This window comes from Mastigoproctus giganteus, chromosome 2 (assembly GCF_048544385.1).
Source record: "Mastigoproctus giganteus isolate SK-2022 chromosome 2, ASM4854438v1, whole genome shotgun sequence".
Taxonomy (NCBI): Eukaryota; Metazoa; Arthropoda; class Arachnida; order Uropygi; family Thelyphonidae; genus Mastigoproctus; species Mastigoproctus giganteus.
Genome location: NC_143576.1, coordinates 116,611,013 through 116,635,386, shown reverse-complemented (window position 1 = coordinate 116,635,386; position 24,374 = coordinate 116,611,013). Strand labels below are relative to the sequence as shown.

Sequence of the window (24,374 nt, the reverse complement as noted above, 5' to 3'; positions counted from 1 at the left end):
AGCGTGTTGGACTAGAAGAGTTGGTTGGAAAAGAAGCATCCTATATCAAAAATAAAGGTAATCCTTGTTGTTTTCATAATCATTTTGATAATACTGATGGTGAAAGATACACAGAAGGATATGATATTATTTTGACATTAAAAAAAATAATAAGAAAATTTATATAATTGGAATCTATCAGAGATCATGCAAAGAGCTGAAGGTTAATCAGCAAATTCCCATGCTGTGACATGGTTTTTTTATTTATATTTCTCATTTATATTGCTTTTTTCAATTTTTTGTTGAAAGAATTAAGGAATAGCATTAGTAGTGGAAAATGATGCAAGAAAGCAAGCTTATACAGCATCGGCAAAAAAAAAAATCTTCCTATTTCACCTTCCTTCCTCGATTTGAATTAATGTCCTGTTGTGTATGTAATCTAAGCAAGAGGAAGAAACCCATCAGCATTCAGCTTGCTCAAACCATTCAAAGCCTTAAACACATTAATCAGGTCACCTCTCAGGTGTCTAGTCTACAGACGCTGCAATTTGCAGAACTTAAGCCTTTCTTGGTAAGAGTACCCCTTTGTTCCCCTGACTAGTCTTGTTGCCCTTCTCTGTACTCGTTCTAGCAACTCTACATCCTTCCTAAAATGAAGCCTCCAGACCTGAACACAATACTCAAGGTGTGGCCTGACCATTGCCCTATACAAGGGGACAGAGCCGGAACTAGGCAATCCTATGCCTGGGGCAAAAGTGTTATAAGTACACCCCCAATATATGCAGGTAGTCAATCTTTCAGTAGCATAGCTGTGGTTGTCAATGCCTGGGGGCAACATGTCTTCCTAGCACCCCTGATTGTGATATATAATTCGTTCAGTTGGTACCCCCCAAAGCTTAGCACCCAGGGGAAATTCGCCCCTCTGCATCCCCTTGCTACTCCCCTTCAATCTTTATGAATTTATAAAAATTACTATTTTAACGGTCTATGATTTGCATATATTTATTAATAAAATTATTTAAATAATGCATTGAATATAACAAAAAAAAATTATCAAAGAAAAAGAAACAAATATTCGTTTATATCTACAGAGAATTTATTTCTATGTAAACTACAAAGAAAGTACATATGACTACAAAAAAATTAGAAAACCAGATAGTTTATGTTATTATTTATTATTATTAGTCATATGGTGCAAGAAAGCCTGAAGCTTATGCTGCACCAGCCTAAAAAAATTCCTGAGTTACCCTAAGAGAGAGGGTTTATGGAAAAGTGCCCCCCCCCCACATTTCGCCTCCCACATTTTGCCCCCGGCACATTTTTCCCCCCAGTAGATAATGAGTAGGCTACAGAAATGTAAATACTGTACAGTCAACTCTCGATAACTCGAATTTTTATTGAAGTCCCAGCCCCTTTAGTGGAGATTTTATGTTAAACTCTCTCGATTACTCGAACTGAACTTCCGATAACTCTAACTTTTCCGAACAAATTTTCAAAATGACATTTGTGTACAAATTGTCACATAGCTTTTAAACTAATTTCTCCCCTTTTTTATGTCTTCAGGGTTCTCTTTCCATTGTGAAAGGTTTAACTGGAACTGTTAATCCTTTCACAATGGAAAGAATACATACTCTACCACGAGGGCGATAGTCATGTGGTTAGTAACGTACATGGGGGAGGGAACAGTGACTAATCTTATAGGAGTCTTTTCAGTAACAAGTGAATCTTGTTCTGATTTGTCTAAAGTCAAACAATAAAAGTTCCTACATCTGGCTCTCCTCACATTTCGTGGCACAGTCAACAGCATGCATTTGCTGTTTTCGCCGCCTCCACAGAGAAGTAAGATACAGAGTGGACTCTTGCTCAATTCAAAAACATTCCACCTGCAAAGGGCGTGTTTGGAAGGCCCAGTTGTGAAAGTCGTAACTAAACAAAACCATGCAGCTCAAGCTGCAAGGTCGGAAGCATTGCAATTGATTGGTCAAATACGGCAACATGCAACAACCACGAACGAACGGCCACAGCAAATTGTTGCATCAGTTATTGCAGAGGCTCATACCAATGTCACGGCATTACTTCCTAAAAAGGATTCACTTAAACGAACCATTCGTCATGTTCGATGCAACAATGGTACTCCTGCTTTACCGAGCAATGTCCAGGACCTAGTAATTCCACAAAATTATCAAGAAATTATTATCCATGGCAGTGTACAACAGTTTTTAATTATATTATAAATCAACAGAGGTTACCTTTATTTTAGATATAGGAAGCTTCTTTTCCAACTCTCCTAGTCCAACTCACTAATAATTCTTGAGGATGGCGATATCAATGATTAATTGTGAGTTGCTCTATTCCTGTGAACATGACCCCCGAAAAGTTCTAGTCCGACTTAAGGAATGGAGAGAATAATCCCCCCCCATATCCAATTTTATTAGACCCCTAAATTAACTCTAAAGTCCAGCTACAGGACCAAAAGAAATAATCGGTCCATATTTATTAAACAGCTTAGACCTTCAAAAATCTAATTTTATGCCAATCCACATAATGGTTTCCTTGCTGCCAGAGGTATGGTGTTTGAAGACAGACGTCTTGAGCGCTCATTGTTGAGACCGCATGGTCTGAACACTACGGTTCTGACAGTGGGGAAGATGTCCGACCTGTTTTGCAAAATTGATATCGCCATCCTCAAGAATTATTAGTGAGTTGGACTAGGAGAGTTGAAAAAGAAGCTTCCTATATCTGAAATAAAGGTAATCCTTGTTAATTTATAATATAATAGAATATAGGAATTATCGAGCACTTAATAGCTCTCAATTATCAAATATCAAATCCAACATGTATCAAATCTATTAAACAGTTTTTAATGTATGTTTTTTTATTAAAAACATTAAAACAGTTTTTAATGACGAACTTCTCCCGGGTCGCATGCTTATTTTTTCCACTAGTAACAATCTTCAGTTATTGGCACGTAGCCAGGAGTGGTTTTCTGATGGAACAAGAAGTATGCTGCAATTTCTGCTAGAATCAAAAGAATAGTCCAAGATTTTCAAAATCGTAATGTGATTGATTACCTTAGAGGCATTGCATACAACTTCAAGTTTTAAACAACAATAATGTGCATTTATTCTATGATTGATTACCTTTACCTTTGATTGATTGATTACCTTTGATTGATTCATTCTATTAAAACAAAATAAATTAGAATTAATAAAAAATTAGGCGTATTATTTACATTTCTATAGCCTATTCATTATCTACTGGGGGTGAAATGTGGGAGGCGAAATGTGCCGGGGGCGAAATGTGAGGGGCAACTTTTCCGGATCCCAAGAGAGAGAGAGAGAGAGAGTAATCACCAAGAAAGAGAAGAATGGTAATATCCAGCTCAGGACCCTGGGTGTGCCAAGTCCATACTTACCAGATGTGAGCCCCTGGGATAATATTTATTTATCTAACATAAAATCATAGAAACAAAATATTGCGAAACATAGTACTTTTAACATTATAACATAAACTAAAAATATGCAATGAAAGTGTATTATTTTAATTGAATTTTTCTCGCTTTGAAGGACCGTTCACAAGAGGCTACTGTTACGGGCAAGGTAAGAAAAATTCATAGCGCTATTTCTATATTTAGATAAGATTCTATTAGACAATACTTATGAACGAATTGCAGAAGTTGTAAAGGGGTTACAGATTTTATATCCTGCAGAATTGATAAAACATGATTTTTCAAATATCTGTTGAAATATCAACAGATATTTGAAAAATTTTGTTTGTCCTCCAGTGTTTAGCATAGTCCTCCAGAAAGATACTGGGCTCCACTTGTAAGAACTGAATTTTTCTTAACAAAGAATTAAGGAGTGGAGATAGAAAAAAAAATAAATAAAAAATGTAGCAAAATAATAAATGGCTTTACAAATTTACAAATAATAAATGGCTTTACAAAAAAAAATAAATAAAAAATGTAGCAAAATAATAAATGGCTTTACAAATGAGGACAAACCAAAACCTCAGAGGTGTAATGTCATAAAACGGGCCATACTTTATAGAATCTTGTAATTGGAGTTTCCCTGTTTTTTTCAAAATTTATAAAACACTGTTCCTCCTTGATATTTTTTCCGTAAGTGATTATAAACCCCGAATTTATAATTTTTTTCACTCTCACAAAATCACAAAAATTTCTGGAATCATGAGTAGTACATACAAAGATAATGCAGTATTTCTTTTAATAAAATTTTTATTTTTATTTTAAACATAGAACATAAGTTGACCAGAGACTATTATCCGTGTCAAGAATATGCCTTAATCTTTTTACTGGCTATAGAAAGCAGTTGACTAACATGACTTCTCGGTATGTGGGATAGGTAGCTGCATATGTTTTATGTTCCACTTACATTGTCGATGGTAATCCCTTTAACCCTTAATTTGCGCTTTCTAATCATTTAAATTGCCTAAAGGCCAGAGGTGGAAACAAAGCATACAAAGTTAAGTCTCTCGTAATCCCTTCGTTATATTGAAATTTTCTTTATTCTACAGAAACTTTTAAATGTAATTACCAATAGAAATTCAAAAAATTTGCTATAAAGAAGTTTGTTAAACACAGTTCCAACTGTAATTTTGATTTAATTAAACCAAAAATGAAGCAACTTTAAAATATATTACTGGTCGAATGCACCATTAAAATGCTGCACCTGGGGCTGACACCCCACTTGCCCCACCCTATTTCCAGCTCTGCAAAGAGATAATCATCTCCTTATCCCTGCTAGCAAAATTCCTGAATATCATTGATAAGGCCCCATGACCTGTTCTGGCAGCCTAACTGCACTGATCAGAAAACTTCATATCTGACTGCATATTTACTCTCTGGTTTTTTTCATTCTCCACTACCCTAAGTGTAGTACCACATATTTGGTACATTTCTCTGGGGTTACTTCTATAGTTCAGACACAACATGGGGCTGTTAAGGAGAAATCTTTTCTGAGATTTCTGTAAAATACTATTTTACAATTTGATTAGGTACTAGGATGTGATCACAAAGAAACTGGATGCAACAATAATTTTGATATCATATACTTGGATTTCAGGAAAGCTTTTGATACTGTTTTACATGATAGACTTCTGTACAAATTGGAGTAGGGTGGCATTAAGGGCAAATTGCTGCTATAGATAAAGGGATGGTTGAGTGGGATAGCACAGAGAGTGTAAATCAATGAACAGTGCTCTTCATGGACTGTTGTTATTAGTGGAGTGCCTCAGGGTTGGGAACATTCTTGTTTTCTGTATTTATCAGTAATATTGATGATGGTATATTAGGCTTAAGGTCCAAGTTTTCATATGTTATGAAGGTTGTTAATGACAGTAAGGGTGGTATGCTACTGCAACAGTATCTAGAGAAAAAGTTGAGCTGAGAAATCTGCAGATAGAAGAACCACTAGGTGGCAGTGATCACAGTGTGCTGAAGTGGGATTTACTCAAAGAGGTAACTACCATCAGGGGTAAAGGGAAGGGTTATTGCTTTCGTAAAGGCGACTACGATGGTCTGAGACAGTATTTAAATTCTATACATTGGGACCAACTGATGATGTTACGAACAGCAAATTCAAAATGGGAAGCATTAAAAGAACTTATCTTGGAAGCTACTAGGCTTTACATACCAACTAAGAAATATTGTTCAAGGTTTAGGCCTAAATGGATGTCAGATGAACTAATGAGACATATGGCAGAGAAGAAAAATGGATGGGATACATATAAATTAAGGGATGACATGGAAGCCAATGATAGATATAAACTGGTCTGTAACCAAGTTACAAAGGAGGTTAGTCAGGCGAAGGAAGATTACGAGAAATCTTTGGCAAGGGATGCAAAGAAAAACAGCAAAGAGTTCTTTACTTATGTAAACTCTAGAAGCAAGATGGATGAATCAGATTGGTCCACTTGATATCGATGGTTCAACTGTTGATGATTCTGCTCAGGTAGCTAACAAACTAAATGAATATTTTGCATCAACATTCACACATGAGGAGTTATTCAGCGAGGGGAACGCCAGAGGTGTATTAAACTCTGGCAGTAAGCTAGATAATCTTGTAATAACTGAGAGTAAAGTGGAGGAGAAATTGTTGAAGATAAACACAAGAAAGGCACCTGGGGTGGATGGGATCTATCCAGTTATATTAAAGGGGGCAGCAAAGGAAGTAAACAAATCTTTAGCCATAATTATGAGAGCTTCCTTGGACTCAGAGGAGGTACCCATAGACTGGAGATGTGCAAATGTGACCTAAATTCACAAAGGAGAATCAAAGGCTGACACAAGTAATTATAGACCTGTGAGTTTAACTTCTGTTCCGGGAAAATTAATGGAGGCACTGGTTAAAGAAGCACTGCAGGATCATCTAGACAAGACTTCAGTTATAGCTCGGACACAGCATGGTTTTGTTAAGGGGAAGTCTTGCTGGACCAATTTGATTGGATACTATGATGCAGTCACAAAAGAACTGGATCCAGGGATTAACTTTGATATTATATACTTGGATCTTAGAAAGGCTTTTGATACTGTTGCGCATGGAAGACTGCTGCACAAATTGGAGCAGTGTGGCATTGGAGGCAAATTGCTGCTATGGATAAAGGGATGGTTGAGGGGGGAGAAGACAGAGAGTGGTAATCAATGGACACTGCTCATCGTGGACTAATGTTATTAGTGGAGTCCCTCAGGGTTCAGTGTTGGGTCCAATGTTGTTTTCTGTATTTATAAATGATATTGACGATGGTATATCAAGCTTAATGTCCAAGTTTGCAGACGATACAAAGGTTGGCAGGGTTGTTAAGGACACTACTGACGCTATGCTGCTGCTGCTATGGGATCTGGAAAGGTTGAACAGATGGACTGAGAGGTGGCAAATGAATTTTAACATTGACAAATGTAAAGTACTACATATGGGAAACAGCAACCCCAGAGCAATGGATCAACTCTGTGGTACTACACTGACAGTGGTAGAGAATGAAAAGGACCTGGGGATAATTGTGCAGGCAGATATGAAGTTCTCTGAGCAGTGCAGACTGCAAGAGTAGGTCATGGTGTCTTATCAATGATATACAGGATTTTTTCTAGCAGGGATAAGGAGGTGATTATTCCTTTGTATAAGGCAATGGTCAGGCCACACCTTGAGTACTGTATACAGGTCTGGAGGCCTCATTTCAAGAAGGATGTAGAACTGCTGGAATGAGTACCGAGAAGGGCAACAAGATTTGTGAATAGAACAAAGGGTTGCTCTTACGAAGAAAGGCTTAAGTTTTGCAAATTACAGTGTATGGAGACTAGGCACCGGCGAGGTGATCTGATAGGGGTGTATAAAGCCTTGAATGGGTTGAGCATGCTCAATGCTGATGGGATTCTGCCTCTTGCTCAGAATAATCACCTGAGATGGCATAAATTCAAATTGAGGAAAGACAGATGTAGGATAGATGTGCGGAAATTTGCCTTTAGCCAGCGGGTAGTTGGTTGGTGGAACAAACTTCCATCCCTTGTTGTGGAACTTGATAACCTAAATAAATTTAAGGCTCAGCTGGACATGTATTTCGAACGAACGGAGGGGTGAAGTGGAAGTTTTTTTTTTTTGGCTGATGCTGCATAAGCTTGCTTTCTTGCATCATATGCCTCTACTAATGCTAATTCTAATTGAAGTTTTATAGTGACAAATGCAATTGAAGTTTTATAGTACTGCATATGGGTAGAGTAACATGAGTAACATACCAACTGTGCAGTAGTATTCTCAGGAGTTCAGACAGCCTGACAGAGCAGATGATGGCGTCTTGTCAATGACATACAGGAATTTTGCTAGCAGCGATAAGGAGGTGATTATCCCTTTGTATAAGGCAATGGTCAGGCCACACCTTGAGTACTGTATACAGGTCTGGAGGCCTCATTTCAAGAAGGATGTAGAACTGCTGGAATGAGTACCGAGAAGGGCAACAAGATTTGTGAATAGAACAAAGGGTTGCTCTTACGAAGGAAGGCTTAAGTTTTGCAAATTACAGTGTATGGAGACTAGGCACCGGCGAAGTGATCTGATAGAGGTGTATAAAGCCTTGAATGGGTTGAGCATGCTCCGTGCTGATGGGATTCTGCCTCTTGCTCAGAATAATCACCTGAGATGGCATAAATTCAAATTGAGGAAAGACAGATGTAGGATAGATGTGCAGAAATTTGCCTTTAGCCAGTGGGTAGTTGGTTGGTGGAACAGACTTCCATCCCTTGTTGTGGAACTTGATAACCTAAATAAATTTAAGGCTCAGCTGGACATGTATTTCGAACGAACGGAGGGGTGAAGTGGAAGTTTTTTTTTTTTGGCTGATGCTGCATAAGCTTGCTTTCTTGCATCATATGCCTCTACTAATGCTAATTCTAATTGAAGTTTTATAGTGACAAATGCAATTGAAGTTTTATAGTACTGCATATGGGTAGAGTAACATGAGTAACATACCAACTGTGCAGTAGTATTCTGAGGAGTTCAGACAGAGCAGATGATGGCATCTTGTCAATGACATACAGGAATTTTGCTAGCAGCGATCAGGAGGTGATTATCCCTTTGTATAAGGCAATGGTCAGGCCACACCTTGAATACTGCATACAGGTCTGCAGACCTCATTTTTGGAAGGTTGTCGAGCTGTTGGGATTGGTGAGAGGAACAAAAGATTGTTCACCTTACATGAACAAAGGGTACCAAGAAAGGCTTTATTTCTGTAAATTGCAGGTCTAAAGCAATTTACAGAAATTACAGCAATTTCTGTAAATTGCAGTGACTAGGCACATGTGAAGTTATCTGATTCAAGTATATAATGCTTGAATGGCTTGAGCAAGCTCAATACTCATGGGATTCATCTTCATGCTCAGATTATGCACATGAGGAAGCATAAATTCAAATTGAGGATAGACAGTTGCAAAATTTGCCTTTAGCCAGAAAGTGGTTGATTGCTGGAACAAACTTCCATCTGTCATTGTGGAAGTTGATAGCTTAAATAAATTCAAGGAAGAACTGGACAACCTCTTAGAGAAAATGGTGGAATGGGAAATATCTTTTTTTTTATTATTTTATTTTTTATTTTTTTGGCTGATGCTGTATAAGCTAGTTTTATTGCATCCTTTGCCAGTACTAATACTAAACGATGCATAAATGAAATTGATGTTGTTCTTTTCTCTAATGCTGTATTAGCTTGCCTCTGCATCACTTTTGCTCTTCTACTGCCAATACTATTTTACATTAGATCAGTTAATTATGTGTTTACATATACTGTTAGTTCCTAAAGCAACCCTGAAAGTGGAGCATTAGAAGAGACATATGATGCAAGAAAGCAAGCTTATATAGCATCTACCAGAAAAAAAATAATAATAAAAAACTCTTCCCATTTCACCCATCCATTCACTCCAAATGTTTATCTAGTTCTTCCTTGAACATATTTAAGTTGTTTACCTCCACTACAACAGATGGAAGTTTGTTCCCATCATCAACCACCTACTGGCTAAAGGCAAATTTCCGCACATCTATTCTACAATTGTCTTTTCTCAATTTGAATTTATGTTCCCTCAGGTGAGTATTCTGAGCAATAGGAAAAATCCCATCGGGATTGAGCTTGTTCAAACCATTCAAGGCCTTATACACCTGAATTAGATCACTTCACAGGTAGCCGACCGGGCTAGCTGGGTGGGTAAAGTGCCTACCTGGCAACCCAAAGGTTGCGGGTTCGATTCCCGCCTCGGGCTTGGATCAAAGTACTGCAAAAACCTTGGGAGGTGCATTATGGCCACAGAAGCCTATGCGCCAACAACTACCAAAAAAAAAAAAAACTTCACAGGTGCCTAGTCTCCAGACATTGCAATTTGCAGAACTTAAGCCTTTCATCCATTTACTAAACTTGTTGCCCTTCTTTGTACTCGTTCCAGCAGCTCATTTTCTTATACACTTGAATTAGATCACTTTGCAAGTGCCCAGACACTGCAATTTGCAGAACTTAAGCCTTTCTTAGTAACAGCAACCCTTTAGTCCATTCACTAACCTTGTTGCCCTTCTTTGTACTCGTTCCAGGAGCTCTACATTCTTCCTAAAATGAGGCCTCCAGACCTGTATACAGTACTCAAGGTGTGGCCTGACCATTGCCCTTATAGAAGGGGGATCACCTCCTTATCTCTGCTATAAGGTATATCATTGACAAAACATCATAAGCTATTCTTGCCACCTGTCTGCACTGCTCAGAAAACTTCATATCTAGCTGCACAATTACCCCCAGGTCCTTTTCATTCTCCACTACCCTGAGTGTAGTACCACCCAGTTGGTACATTACTCTGGGGTTACTGCTACCCAGATGCAGTACTGCTCCAATTTGTGCAGCAGTCTTCCATGTGCAACAGTATCAAAAGCCTTTCTAAGATCCAAGTATATAATATCAAAGGTATTCCCTGCATCCAGTTCTTTTGTGACTGCATCATAGTATCCAATCAAATTGGTCAGGCAAGACTTCCCCTTAACAAAATCATGCTGAGTCCAAGCTATAACTGAAGTCTTGTCTAGATGATCCTGCAGTACTTCTTTAACCAGTGCCTCCATTAATTTTCTGGGAACAGAAGTTAAACTCACAGGTCTATAATTACTTGTGTCAGCCTTTGATCCTCCCTTGTGAATTGGGGTCACATTTGCACATCTCCAGTCCATGGGTACCTCCCCTGAGTCCAAGGAAGCTCTCATAATTATGGCTAAGGGTTTGCTTACTTCCTTTGCTGCCTCCTTTAATATAACTGGATAGATCCCATCCACCCCAGGTGCCTTTCTTGTGTTTATCTTCAACAGTTTCTCCTCCACTTTACTCTCAGTTATTACAAGATTCTCTAGCTTACTGCTAGAGTTGAATACACCGTGAATACACCTCTGGCATTCCCCTCACTGAATAACTCCTCATGTGTGAAAGTCGACGCAAAATATTCATTTAGTTTGTTAGCTACCTGAGCAGGGTCATCAACAGTTGACCCATCGATATCAAGTGGACCAATCTGATTCATCCCCTTCCTTCTAGAGTTTACATAAGTAAAGAACTCTTTGCTGTTTTTCTTCGCATCCTTGCCAAGGATCTCTCGTAATCTGCCTTCGCCTGCCTAACCTCCTTTGTAACTTGGTTACAGATCAACTTGTATCTATCATTGGCTTCTGTGTCACATGTTAATTTGTATGTATCCCATGCATTTTTCTTCTCTGCCATATGCCTCATTAGTTCATCTGACATCCATTTAGGCCTAAACCTTGAACAATATTTCTTAGTTGGTATGTAAAGCCTAGTAGCTTGCAAGATAAGTTCTTTGAATGCTTCCCATTTTGAATTTGCTGTTGGTAACATCATCAGTTGATCCCACTGTATAGAATTTAAATACTGTCTCAGTCCATCATAGTCGCCTTTACGAAAGAAATACCCCTTCCCTTTACCCCTAATGGTAGTTACCTCTTTGAATAACTCCCACTTCATCACACTGTGATCACTGCCACCTAGTGGTTCATTTATCTGCAGATTCTTAATGCATGAAGAATCACTACTGATAATCAAATCAAGAGTATTACTCCCTCTATTTGCCTCCCGAACATGCTGATGTAGAAACAATCATCCAGTAAATCCACAAAAGTCTTGCTAGTGTGTGAGTGACCAGCCCCCAAATTCCAGTCAATATCTGGGAAAATAAAATCCCCCATTATAAGATTCTCTGATTTACTGGCTCACTCTATTTCTCTGTACAGTTTCTTATTATACTCATCAGAGACATTAGGCCTATAGCACACTCCTACTCTCAATTTTGATCTCCCAATGCTTATGTCACACCAAACTGACTCGACACTGCACTGTCCAGTGATGTCGACGGGCTTCACTTCCTTGGATTTTATGTGTTTCTTAACTAATAGCATAACCCCTCCTCCCTTCCTATCCTGTCTATCCTTTGTGGACATTGTACTCCCCAAATTCCAGTTCTGCATTCCTTATATCTGTGTGACACCATGTCTCTGAAATCCCAACAATATCTGCCTTTGATGTTTTGAGCAATAGCTCAAATTCATCAAAGTTATTTACTAAACTCCTAGCATTGGTGTACACGCAAGTATACATGCACCTGCTCTTCCTCTTAGCCACCCTAACACAACCCATGTGTTTACTTGTACCCCCCATGATTCCCAGCAGTCTCTGTAATATCCTGCATCTTATTTTCCAGGCTGCTGCTCATTCCAATAGAAGCATTGCAAGAATCACTTTCTCCTCTGCCAGTGGCTACTGTTAATCTATTAGTCCTTATATCCCCCCAATCTAGCAGTTTTCCGACCCACCTAACACTGCCTCGATAGCATCAGCAAACATTCTTGCACCCTTACTATTTAAGTGTGTCCCATCCCTGTAGAAGCAGTCTCTCCTGTTAACAAGTACAGACCAGGCTGAAAAAAATTCTACCCCTTGAGCCCTGCAAAATCTTTCCAGGGCCGAATTGATCGACAGGGCTCTCATCATATACTCCCTCCTATCGTGTCTGGGCAGAATTGCAGACACTTTCAAATTCAACCCTAATTCACGGCTTTTTTTCATCAGTGATCTGTACTTGTTAAGTAATGCCGCCGGTCTCCTACTCTTAATATCATTAGTGCCAACGTGTACAACTATATCACCTTTTGTGCCCTTAAAAGATGATATCCGCTCTACAACGTCATCAACCTTTGCCCCTGGCAGACATACCCTGGTAGAGTACTGTATACTGGTCTGGAGGCCTCATTATAAGAAGGATGTAGAGCTGTTGGAACGAATACAGAGAAAGGCAACAAGATTAATAAATGGAACGAAGGGTTGCTCTTACGAAGAAGGCTTAAGTTTTGCACATTACAATGTCTGGAGACTAGGCACCGGTGAGGTGATCTGATAGAGGTGTATAAACCCTTGAATGGTTTGAGCATGCTCAATGCTGATGGCATTCTTCCTCTTGCTCCGAATAATCACCTGAGAGGTGATTATTCTGAGCAAGAGGAAGAATGCCATAAATTCAAATTGAGGAAAGTCAGACGTAGGAAAGATGTGAAGAAGTTTACTTTAGCCAGCGGGTAGTTGTTTGGTGGAACAGACTTCCATCTTTTTGTGGAAGTTGATAGCCTAAATGAATTTAAGGCTGAGCTGGACAGGTATTTTGAATGAACGGAGAGGTGAAATCAGAGTGTTTTTTTTTTTTGTTTTTGGCTGATGCTGCATAAGCTTGCTTTCTTGCATCGTATGCCCCTATTAATGCTAATGCTAAGCTAAACGTTGATGGCATTCTTCTTTCTGGGACTGGGAAATAGTTTCGGGTTGATGATTTAGGGTGGTTGCAAGAGTTAGCAGAAGACTACTATAGAGAATAATACAAGGAATGAGGAAATGATGCCAGCAGTGAGGAAGATGGATCACAAATTAGTAACACATACAACATACTCGATATCCTTCCCGATTAGAATGTGCATTTAAGAAAATGCAGAATCAGAAATCCCTGGGGGAAGATGAAGTTACTATAGAGTTGTTAAAATTGGAGGAAGAGACATAACACAAAAACTGGCAAGACTCTTCACAAAATGCATTAGAAAAGGTGTGATGCCTAAGGTGTGGAATAATGCAATCATAGTTTTACTGCATAAGAATGGAGATAAATCAGAAGTTGGAAATTATAAACCGATTAGCTTGTTATTCCACATCTACAAGTTGTTCACAAGGGTCATTTCTAACAGATATGAAAGAATACTTGATGAGAATCAACCGAAAGAGCAAGCTGGCTTTAGGACAGGATTATCAACTATGGATTACCTTCACATAATATCACAGCTAATGGAGAAAGCAAATGAATATAAAACACCATTACGCCTGGCATTTGTGGATTACAAAAAGGCATTTGACTCCATACAGCATAAGGCAATATTTCAGGCACTGGAAAGACAAGGCATAGATACCCCATATATGACGATTTTGAAGAAAATATATGAAAATGCTACCTCCTTTATTAAATTAAACAAAGACAGTAGCAAATTTAAAATTGAGAAAGGAATTCGACAAGAAGACACAATATCTCCAAAGTTGTTTACTTCTGCCCTTGAGGAAGCTTTCAGTAGATTATACTGGTCACAGAAAGGAGTCAATGTGAAAGGGGAGTACCTAAACTATTTAGGATTTACTGGTGACATTGTGATCATAAGCCATGATCCCAAAGAATTATAAGAAAATCTTAATCAGTTATACAGAGTTAGTAACGATTTTGGACTAAAGATGAATATGGCTAAAACAAAAGCAATGATGAATGAGTATGACACAGAAAGGAAAATAATGATTGAAGGAGCAGTAATTGAACAGGTGGAGTCAGATACTTTCTGGGACAAGTTATTAGCTGTGATAATGATAAATGGCTGGAAGTCAAGAGAAGAATAAATTTTGGATGAATAGCATTCAGGAAATATAGTCACATACTGAGGAGCAATATCCCCATTTGTCAGAAATGTAAAATAATGAACCAATGTATACTCCCCACCATGACTTATACAAGTGAAACTTGGGCACTCACCAAAATAATGGAAGAGAAGCTGAAAACTACACAGTGAAGAATGGAACAAATTATATTGGGAATCAGACAGTTAGATAAGAAGAGAAACACATGGATTGGGCAGCAAACTGAAATAAAGGACATTCTTATCAAAACTTAAGAATAAAATGGTCGTGGGCAGGACACATAGCTCGAAGACATGATGACAGATGGACTAAGAAAATAACAGAATGGTACCTAAGAGGAGCTAGAAAAAAACCTGGAAGACAATGGCAGAGGTGGATAGATGAAATTCATGAGTTTGTGGGTAGTAAATGGATGGCCATTGCACAAAACAAAAGGAACTGGAAAGTTGCTGGAGAGGCCTTCATCCTGCAGTGGATTGAAAATGGCTGATGATGATGGTTACAGGATGGATGTGGAGAAGTTTGCCTTTAGCTAGCAAGTGGTTGCTCATTGTAACACGCTTCCATCTGTTGTTGTTGTGTAGGTGGATGGTTTGAGTCAGTGCCGGCTCAAATATATATGGTATCTCAAGGCAAAAATGACTGATGGCATCCCATCTTGCTAAAGCGAGATTTTCAATTTTTAGAATGATTAAGTTTACTTTTTATTTACTTACAAAAAGTAACTTATATGCAATATAACACTAAATTTAAAAAAAATAAATAAAACTCCTCAAAAAACGTTCAAGGTTTAGGGGATGTTAGTGCCCCCTAAATCAGTGTTTCTCAATCTTTTTACTCTCGTGGCACATTTTCCAAAGAAGAAAAAATTCGCGGCACACCTACGTAGTCATAGAAGAAGAAATTTCTAAATTTCGCGGCACACTTGGAAAATTTTGCGGCACACTAATGTGACGCGGCACACCCTTTGAGAAACACTGCCCTAAATCATGGTGCCTCTAGGCCAGTGCCTACTCAGCCTTACCCTAAAGCTGACAATAAGTTGAGTGGATTCAGGGAAGAACTGGACATTTTCTTGAAAGGTGCAGATGGATGAAGTGTAATGTGTTTTTTTTTTGCCTGATATTATACTATATAAGAAAATACTCTATTATATATACAATATAAGCTTCCTTTCTTGCATTTGCCACAACTACTACATCATTAATGTTTTTAAACAGTGTTCAGTTTAAATTCAGTTCAAAAATTAATTTGATATTAGATGAATTTAAACGTACTTACATTTACTTTAATTTAATGACTAAATCAGTTGGTGTGAAATTTGAGAGGTATGTAGCAGAGGATGAGGAACGACTTGAACTACACAGTGGACAGTGTTGGGGATTGGAGTGGGGGGGGGGAAATTGGCCTCCATATTCAGGTAATATTTTCCTGAAGAATTTGAGAATTGTGTGTTGGAGGCAGATAGGGTATAAGATATTTTGCCGTCATTTATGAAACAATACTAAAATTTTGAATCTTAATGATGTGTTAGCATTATCATTAGCATTAGTAGAGGCATATCATGCAAGAAAGCAAGGTTATATAGCATTCAGCCAAAAAAAAAAAAAAACCCTTCCCATTTCACCAATCCAGTCACTCCAAATGTCAGCATTAGCATTAGTAGAGGCATGATGCAAGAAAGCCAGCTTATCAATCCAAATACCTGTCCAGCTCAGCCTTAAATTTATTTAGGCTATCAACTTCCACAACAAAGGATGGAAGTCTGTTCCACCAACCAACTACCCGCTGGCTAAAGGCAAAGGTCCGCACATCAATCCTACATTAGTCTTTCCTCAATTTGAATTTATGCCCTCTCAGGTGATTATTCTGAGCAAGAATCTCATCAGCATTGAGCATGCTCAAACCATTCATAGCTTAAAACACCTCAATTGGATCACCTCGCAGGTGCCTAGTCTCCAGACACTGTAATTTGCAAAACTTAAGCCTTTCTTCGTAAGAGCAACCCTTTGTTCCATTCACTAATCTTGTTGCCCTTCTCTGTACTCATTCCAACTGCTCTACATCCTTCTTAAAATGAGGCCTCCAGACCCGTATACAGTACTCAAGATGGGGCCTTACCATTGCCTTATACAAGGGGATAATCACCTCCTTATCCCTACTAGAAAAATTCATGTATATTCTTGACAAGACACCATGAGCTACTCTTGCAGACCGTCTGCACTACTCAGAAAACTTCATATCTGCCTGCGCAATTACCCCCAGGTCCTTTTCGTTCTCTGCAACTGTCAGCGTAGTACCACAGAGTTGATACATTACTCTGGGGCATACTGCTTCCCATATGTTGTACTTTACATTTCTCAATGATAAACTTCATTTGCCACCTCTCAGCCCATCTGCTCAACTTTTCTAGATCCTGTGGCAGCACCGTACTGTCATTAGTGTCCTTAACAACCCTGCCAACCATCGTATCGTCTACAAACTTGGACATTAAGCTTGATATACCATCATCAATATCATTTATAAATACAGAAAACAAGAATGGACCCAACACTGAACCCTGAATGACTCCACTAATAACATTAGTTCACAACGAGCAGTGTCCATTGATTACCACTCTCTGTCTACTGCCACTCAACCATCGCTTTATCCACAGATGAAATTTGCCTCCAATGCCACACTGCTCCAATTTGTTCAACAGTCTTCCATGTGCAACAGTATCAAAAGCCTTTCTAAGATCCAAATGTATGATATCAAAGTTATTCCCTGCATCCAGTTCCTTTGTGACCACATCATAGTATCCAATCAAATTGGTCACGCAAGACTTTCCCTTAACAAAACCATGCTGTGTCCGATCTATAATTGAAGTCTTGTCTATATGATCCTGCAGTGCTTCTTTAACCAGTGCCTCCATTAACTTTCCTGGAACAGAAGTTAAACTAACTTCTGTTAAACTAACAGGTCTATAATTACTTGTGTCGCCCTTTGATCCTCCTTTGTAAATTAGGGTGACATTTGCACATCTCCAGTCCATGGGTACCTCCTCTGAGTCCAAGAAGCTCTCATAATTATGGCTAAGGGTTTGCTTATTTCCTTTGCTGCCTCCTTTAATTTAGCTGGATAGATATCATCCACCCCAGTTGCCATTTTTATGGTTACCTTCAAAATTTCTCCTCCACTTTCCTCTCAGTTATTGCAAAATCATCTAGCTCACTGCCACAGTTTAATTCACCTCTGCATTCCCCTCCCTGAATAACTCCTCATGTGTGAATGTAGATGCAAAATATTCATTTAGTTTGTTAGCCACCTGAGCAGGAACATCAACAGTTGAACCATGAATATCCAGTGGACCAATATGATTCATCCCTTTCCTTCTAGAGTTTACATAGGTAAAGAACTCTCTGCTGTTTTTCTTTGCATCCTTTACCAACGATTTCTCATAATCTGCCTTTGCCTGCCTAATCTCATTTGTGAATTGGTTACAGACCAGCTTATATCTATCATAGGCTTCCATGTCACCCATTAATTTATGGATCCCATGCATTTTTCTTCTCTGCCATATGTCTCATTTGTTCATCTGACATAAATTTAGGCCTAAACCTTGAACAATATTTCTTAGTTGGTATGTAAAGCCTAGTAGCTTCCAAAATAAATTTTTGAATGCTTCCCATTTTAATTTGCTGTTGGTAAACATCATCAGTTGGTTCCACCATATAGAATTTAAATACTGTCTCAGAGCACCGTAGTTGCCTTTATGAAAGCAAAAACCCTTCCCTTTACCCCTGATGGTAGTTACCTTTTTGTGTAAATCCCACTTCAGCACATTGTGATCGCTGCCACCTAGTGGTTCCTTTATCTGCAGATTCTTAATGCATGAAGAATCACTACTGATAATCAAATCAAGAGTATTTACTCCCTCTAGTTGCCTCTCAAATATGCTGCTATAGAAAACAATCATCCAATAAATCCACAAAAGCCTTGCTAGTGTGTGAGTGACCAACCCACAAATTCCAGTCAATATCTGGGAAATTCCAGTCAATATCATGTCCCGTACCCGATTGCTCCACAAACATAAAACAAGCAGTGCATTTTAAAAAGCTGTGATTCAGAACTGTCCCCCTCAGTTCTCCCCTGGGCCACAGCACTCCCATTAGTTTGAGCCTTTTGCTCTGCTGCTCTCTTCTGAGTCATGATTTCGATTCAATTTCAATAAAATTTCAATTTCAGTACAAAATTATAACCCTAAACTTGTATTCTGTTATATAACTTCCGTATAAAGTTATGTATTAATTAATTATGTTATGTTTGTAAAATCTAAGTCGTTATATGTATTTAATTAAAAAGTACAATTTCATTGACAATGAAGTTTAACAAGATTAATAAATTTTACTGATTAATTGATAATATTATATACTATACTATACTAAGCTAACGGGATATAACGTATCATATAACAATGGCGGCAAGTTACTAATGTTAAATCTATGGACACTTAAGTATTAACTTCCAAAATCTCGCTGTCTCAATTCAGAATAAATCAAGGATCTTGACTAGGTCTATAAGCTACTTTTAGAATGTTTGTCTAGTTTAGCCTTGAATTTATTTAAGCTGTCAACTTCCACAACGACACATGGAAGTTTGTTCTAGCAATCACCCACCTGCTAGCTGAAGGCAAATGTCTGCACATCTATTCTACAACTGTCTTTAATCAATTTAAATGTATTCCTCAGGTGTGGAATCTGAGCAAGAGGAAAAATCCCATCAGCATTGAGCTTGCTCAACCCGTTCAAGGCCTTATACACCTCAATCCGATCACCTCTCATGTGCCTAGTCTCCAGGCGCTGCAATTTGCAGAACTTAACCTATCTTGGTAACTGTAACCCTTCATTCCATTCACTAATCTCTTTGCCCTTCTGTGTGCTCATTCTAGCAGCTCTACGTCTTTCCTAAAATGAGGCTTACAGACCTGTATGCAGTACTCAAGGTGTGACCTGACCATTCCCTTATACAAGGGGATAATCACCTCTTTATTCCTGGTACCAAAATTCTTATATATATCATTGACAAGACCCCATGAGCTACTATTGAAGCCTGTCTGCACTATTAGAAAACTTCATATCTGACTGCACAATTACACCCAGGTCTTTTTCATTCTCCATTACCCTGAGTGTAGTACCTCACAGTTGGTATGTTACTCTGGGGTTACTGCGACCCATATGCAGTTCTTTTCATTTGCCAATGTTAAACTTGAGTTGCCACCTCTTGGCCCATTTGCTCAACTTTTCTAGATTCTGTTGCAGTAGCTTACTGACATTAACAACCCTGCCAACCCTTGTATCATCTACAAACTTGTACAGTAGTCTTTCATGTGCAACAGTATCAAAAGCTTTTCTAAAATCCAAATATTTGATATCAAAATTATTTTTGCATCCGGTTCCTTTGTGACCACATCAGAATATCTGATCAAATTGGTCAGGCAAGACTTCCCCTTAACAAACCCATGCTTGTCTGAACCATAACTGCAGTCTTGTCTAGATGATCCTGAACAGAAGTTAGAATGAACCCTTAACAGAAGTTAAACTAACAGGTCTGTAATTAGTCGTGTCACCTTTCAATCCCCCTTTGCGAATTGGGGATACATTTGCACATCTCCAGTCCGTGGGGACCTCCCCTGAGTTCAAGGATGTCCTGATAATCATGTTTAAGGGCCTGCTCACTTTGCTGTATCCTTTAATATAACTGGATAGTTCACATCCTCCTCAGCTCCTTATGTTTAACTTTAACAATTTGCTGCTGGAACATCATCAGTTGTTCCCACTGTATAAAATATAAAAACTGTCTAATACCACTGTAGTCATCTCTAAGAAAGCAAAAACCCTTCTCTTTTACCCCTGATGGTAGGTACATCTTTGAGTGAATGCCACATCAGTACACTATGATCAGTGCTACCTAGTGGTTCCTTTATCTGCAGATTCTTAATGCATTAATAATCATTGCTGATAATCAGATCAAGAATATTACTCCCTCTGGTTGCCTCTCAAAAATGCTGCTGTAGAAAACAATCATCCAATAAATCCACAAAAGTCTTGTGTGTGACCAACACAAGATGTATGTGAGTGACCAACCCACAAGTTCCAGTCCATATATGGGAAGTTAAAATCCTCTATTATAATACAATCTGATTTACTGGCCCACTCTATTTCTCTGTACAGTTTGGTCATTGTACTCAGAGTCATTATGCCTATAACACACTCCTACTCTCAATTTTGCTTTCCCAGTTCTTACGTCACTCAAAACTGACTCAATACTGAACTGTGCACCCATGTCAACTTGCTGCACTTCCTTAGATTTTATGTGTTTTTTAACTAACAGGATGACCCCTTCACCCTTTCTATCCTGTCTTTCCTTCTGTACATATTGTACTCCCCAAATTCCAATTCTGCATTCATTATATCTGTGTGACATGACATCTCTGATATCCCCACAATATCTGCCTTTGATATCTTGATCAGCACCTCAAATTCATCAAATGTATTTACTATATTCCTAGCATTGGTGTACATCCAAGTATACATGCACCTATTCTTACTCTTAGATACCCGAACACAGTCCATGTATTTCCTTGTTCCATTATGACTCCCAGCAGTCCTTGAAAACCTCAGCACCTCGCTTTCCAGGCTGCTGCTCATTCCAATAGAAGCAGTGCAAGAATCCCTTTTGCCTCTGCCTGTGGCTACTGTTAATCTACTAGTCTGTGAATCCCCCCAACCTAGTAATTTTCCGAGCCACCTAACACTGCCTCGATAGCATCAACAAATATTCTTGCACCCTGGTTAAGTGTATCTTATTCCTATAGAAACAGTCTCTCCTGTTAACAAGCACAGACCATGCTGAGAAAAATTCTACCCCGTGAACCTGGCATAATCTCTCCAGGGCTGAATTCATCGATGAGGGCAGAATTGCAGACGCTTTCAAATTTAGCCCTAACTCAAGATTGTTTTTAACATTGATCTGTACTTGTCAAGTAAATCCACAGATCTCCTATTCTTAATGTCATAAGTGCCAACATTTACAACAATATCATCTTTTTTGCCCTTAAAAGATAATATCTGCTCTACAATGTCGTAAACTTTTGCCCCAGTCAGAAACTGTGGTCCTATTCCACTTATCCTTTTTTGTGCAATATATTTCCCATCTCCTTTACAATAGAGGCACCAACAATAACTAGGTCTTGTGGGATCAGCACATTATACCCTAAAGATTGCTGCTGTGTTGCCTGATGCACAAGATCGACTCTATCAACTGAAATGGTTTCATTAAATATGCCAAAAATGCAATCTGTAAAAGAGCGTTATAGTCAGATACAGGTTATAATATAAGAACAGTGTTATGGCAAATCAGCATAAAGCGAACCACGTTATAATGTGGGCTTGCTGTACAGTAATTTTGTTTGTAGTGATAAAGAGGTGATTATCTCCTTATATAAGGCAATGGTCAAGCGACACCTTGAGTATTGCATACAGATCTGGAGGCCTGATTTTAGGAAGGATGTTGAGCTGCTGGAACGAGTCCAGAGCCGACCGGGCTAGCCGGGTGGGTAAAGTGCCTGCCTGGCAACCCCCTGGTCGCGGGTTCGATTCCCGCCTCGGGCTTGGATCAAAGTACTGCAAAAACCTTGGGAGGTGCATTATGGCCACAGAAGCCTATGCGCCAACAACTACAAAAAAAAAAAAAAAAAAAAAGAGTCCAGAGAAGGGGAATGAGATTGGTGAATGGAACAAAGGGTTGCTGTTACCAAGAAAGACTTAAGGTCAAGATGATCTGACTGATGTGTATAAAGCCTTGAATTGATTGAGCAAGCTCAATGCTGATGAGATTCTTCCTCTTGCCCAGATTACTCACCTGAGGGGACATAAATTCAAATTGAGGAAAGTCAGTTGTAGAATAGATGTGTGGGTGTTTGATTGTTGGAACAAACTTCCATCTATTGTAGTGGAGGTTGACAACTTAAGTTCAAGGCAGAACTAGAACTAGACAAACATTTGGAGCGAATGGATGTGTGAAATGGGAAGGGTTTTTTTTTTGGCTGATGCTATCTATATAAGCTTGCTTTCTTGCATTATATGCCTCTACTAATCCATATGCTAATGCTAACATTAGTCAAAGAAAGCAGTGCCGATCAGTAACCATTCTCTGTCTTCTCCACTCAACCAACTCATTATCCATGGTTGTAGGTTGCCCCTATAGCCACACTTCTCCAGTTTGTACATGAAAAATTATTTTTTCATGTGGAAAAGCACAAAAAAAATTATTAAAATCCCAGAATTTCATGCTAACCAGGTTCCACTGTATATTTTCTTATCTCCAAACAGCTGCACACATTGGTTAACTTTTTCATATAATGAAATTTTGCATGCCTTTGCATCTTTGAGATACTCCATCTAATTTTTTCTGTAAAATTTTTTTTTTTTTCAATCTGATTTTTCATTATATCTATTTGTACTAGTATTATATTGTATTTTTTAAATATTTTCCATTACTGTTATCATTTCATTGCAGAAGTCATTTTTAGTCTTATTTTACTATGAAATTCCATTTAATTGTGTAATTTTTATTTTTCATTAAAAAACAAATCCTACAAATTGAGATTTTTTAATTAGCCATAATAGGTTCCTACCAAATTTTTTTTTTTAAAATGTTTTATTCCCCTGAATAGGAGACATAAATAGCAGGCACGAAACAGGTCCAGCAGCAAGAAAAGCTTTACACAGAAGAAGAGAGCCAAGAAGGCATACATTAGCTAATGGCATTGACTACAATATGGTTAGTGATTTTATTTAATCATAATTATTTATTTATATTATTTTATCATAAGCACTCTTTAAATACTTCACTTAGTTTAAAGGTTTGGAAAATAAGGACATATCTTGTGAAATTTAAATGACACAAGGAAGCAAGCTTACAAAGCATCAGCCAAAAAAAAAAAAAAAAACAAACCCGTCCCACTTCACCTATCACCATCGGCAATTTGGGTTTTTTTTTTTTTTTTAGGAGCATTAGCAACTAAGGCCATATTGCTCCGGGGATATGCGGTGGTCATTCCCTGACCTTTCCGCATCCTCCGTATTTGGTGGTCACGGGCTCGAACCCCGGTCTAATCAAGAAGCATGTGCTATGCACTGCTGCTCCTGCCCACCTGGCTACCACCTGCTGACTGAAGGGAAACCTCCACACATTTATCTTGCAATCACTCTTCCTCAATTTGAATTTGCATTAGTATTAGTAGTGGCATATGATGCAAGAAAGCAAGCTTATATAGCATCACCCCAAAAAAAAAAAAAAAAAAACCAGCCGATTTCAGGAATCCCTTTGCTTCAAAAGTTTGTCCAGTTCCTCCTTGAATTTATTCAAGCTATAAACGTCCGCAATGACAGATAGAAGTTTGTTACAGTAATCAACCACTCACTGGCAAAAGGCAAATTTCCGCACATCTATTCTGCAGCTGTTTCCCCTCAGTTTGAATTTTATGCCATCTCAGGTGCATAATCTGAGCAAGAGAAAGAATCCATCAGCATTGAGTTTGCTCAAACCATTCAAAGCCTTAAATACCTCAGTCAGATCACTTTACAGGCTCCTAGTCTCCAGGTGCTGCAATTTGCAGAACTGGAGCCTTTTTCGGTTAAAGCACGCCTTTGTTCCTCCCCCCCTCACCAATCTCATTCCAGAAACTCTATGTCCTTCCTAAAATGAGGTCTGCAGACCTGTATGCAGTACTCAATATATGGCAAAAACCATTGCTTTATACAGTGGGATAATGCCCTTCTTATCCCTGCTAGCAAAATTCCAGTATATTATTGAAAAAACACTTATGAGCTGTCCTGGCAGCCAGTCTACATTACTCAGAGAATTTCATATCCGACTGCACA

General features: G+C 38.5%; 1 protein-coding gene across 1 annotated transcript in view; it reads left to right on the top strand.

Moving 5' to 3' along the window:
- The window catches only part of LOC150089517 (suppressor APC domain-containing protein 2-like), a 260,545-nt gene that overhangs the window by 104,864 nt on the left and 131,307 nt on the right, over window positions 1–24,374 (top strand). The window contains exons 2-3 of the mRNA XM_090390011.1: window positions 3,546–3,578; window positions 23,165–23,271. Coding sequence (XP_090246137.1) covers window positions 3,546–3,578; window positions 23,165–23,271 — 140 coding nt within the window. The remainder of the gene's footprint in view (window positions 1–3,545; window positions 3,579–23,164; window positions 23,272–24,374) is intronic.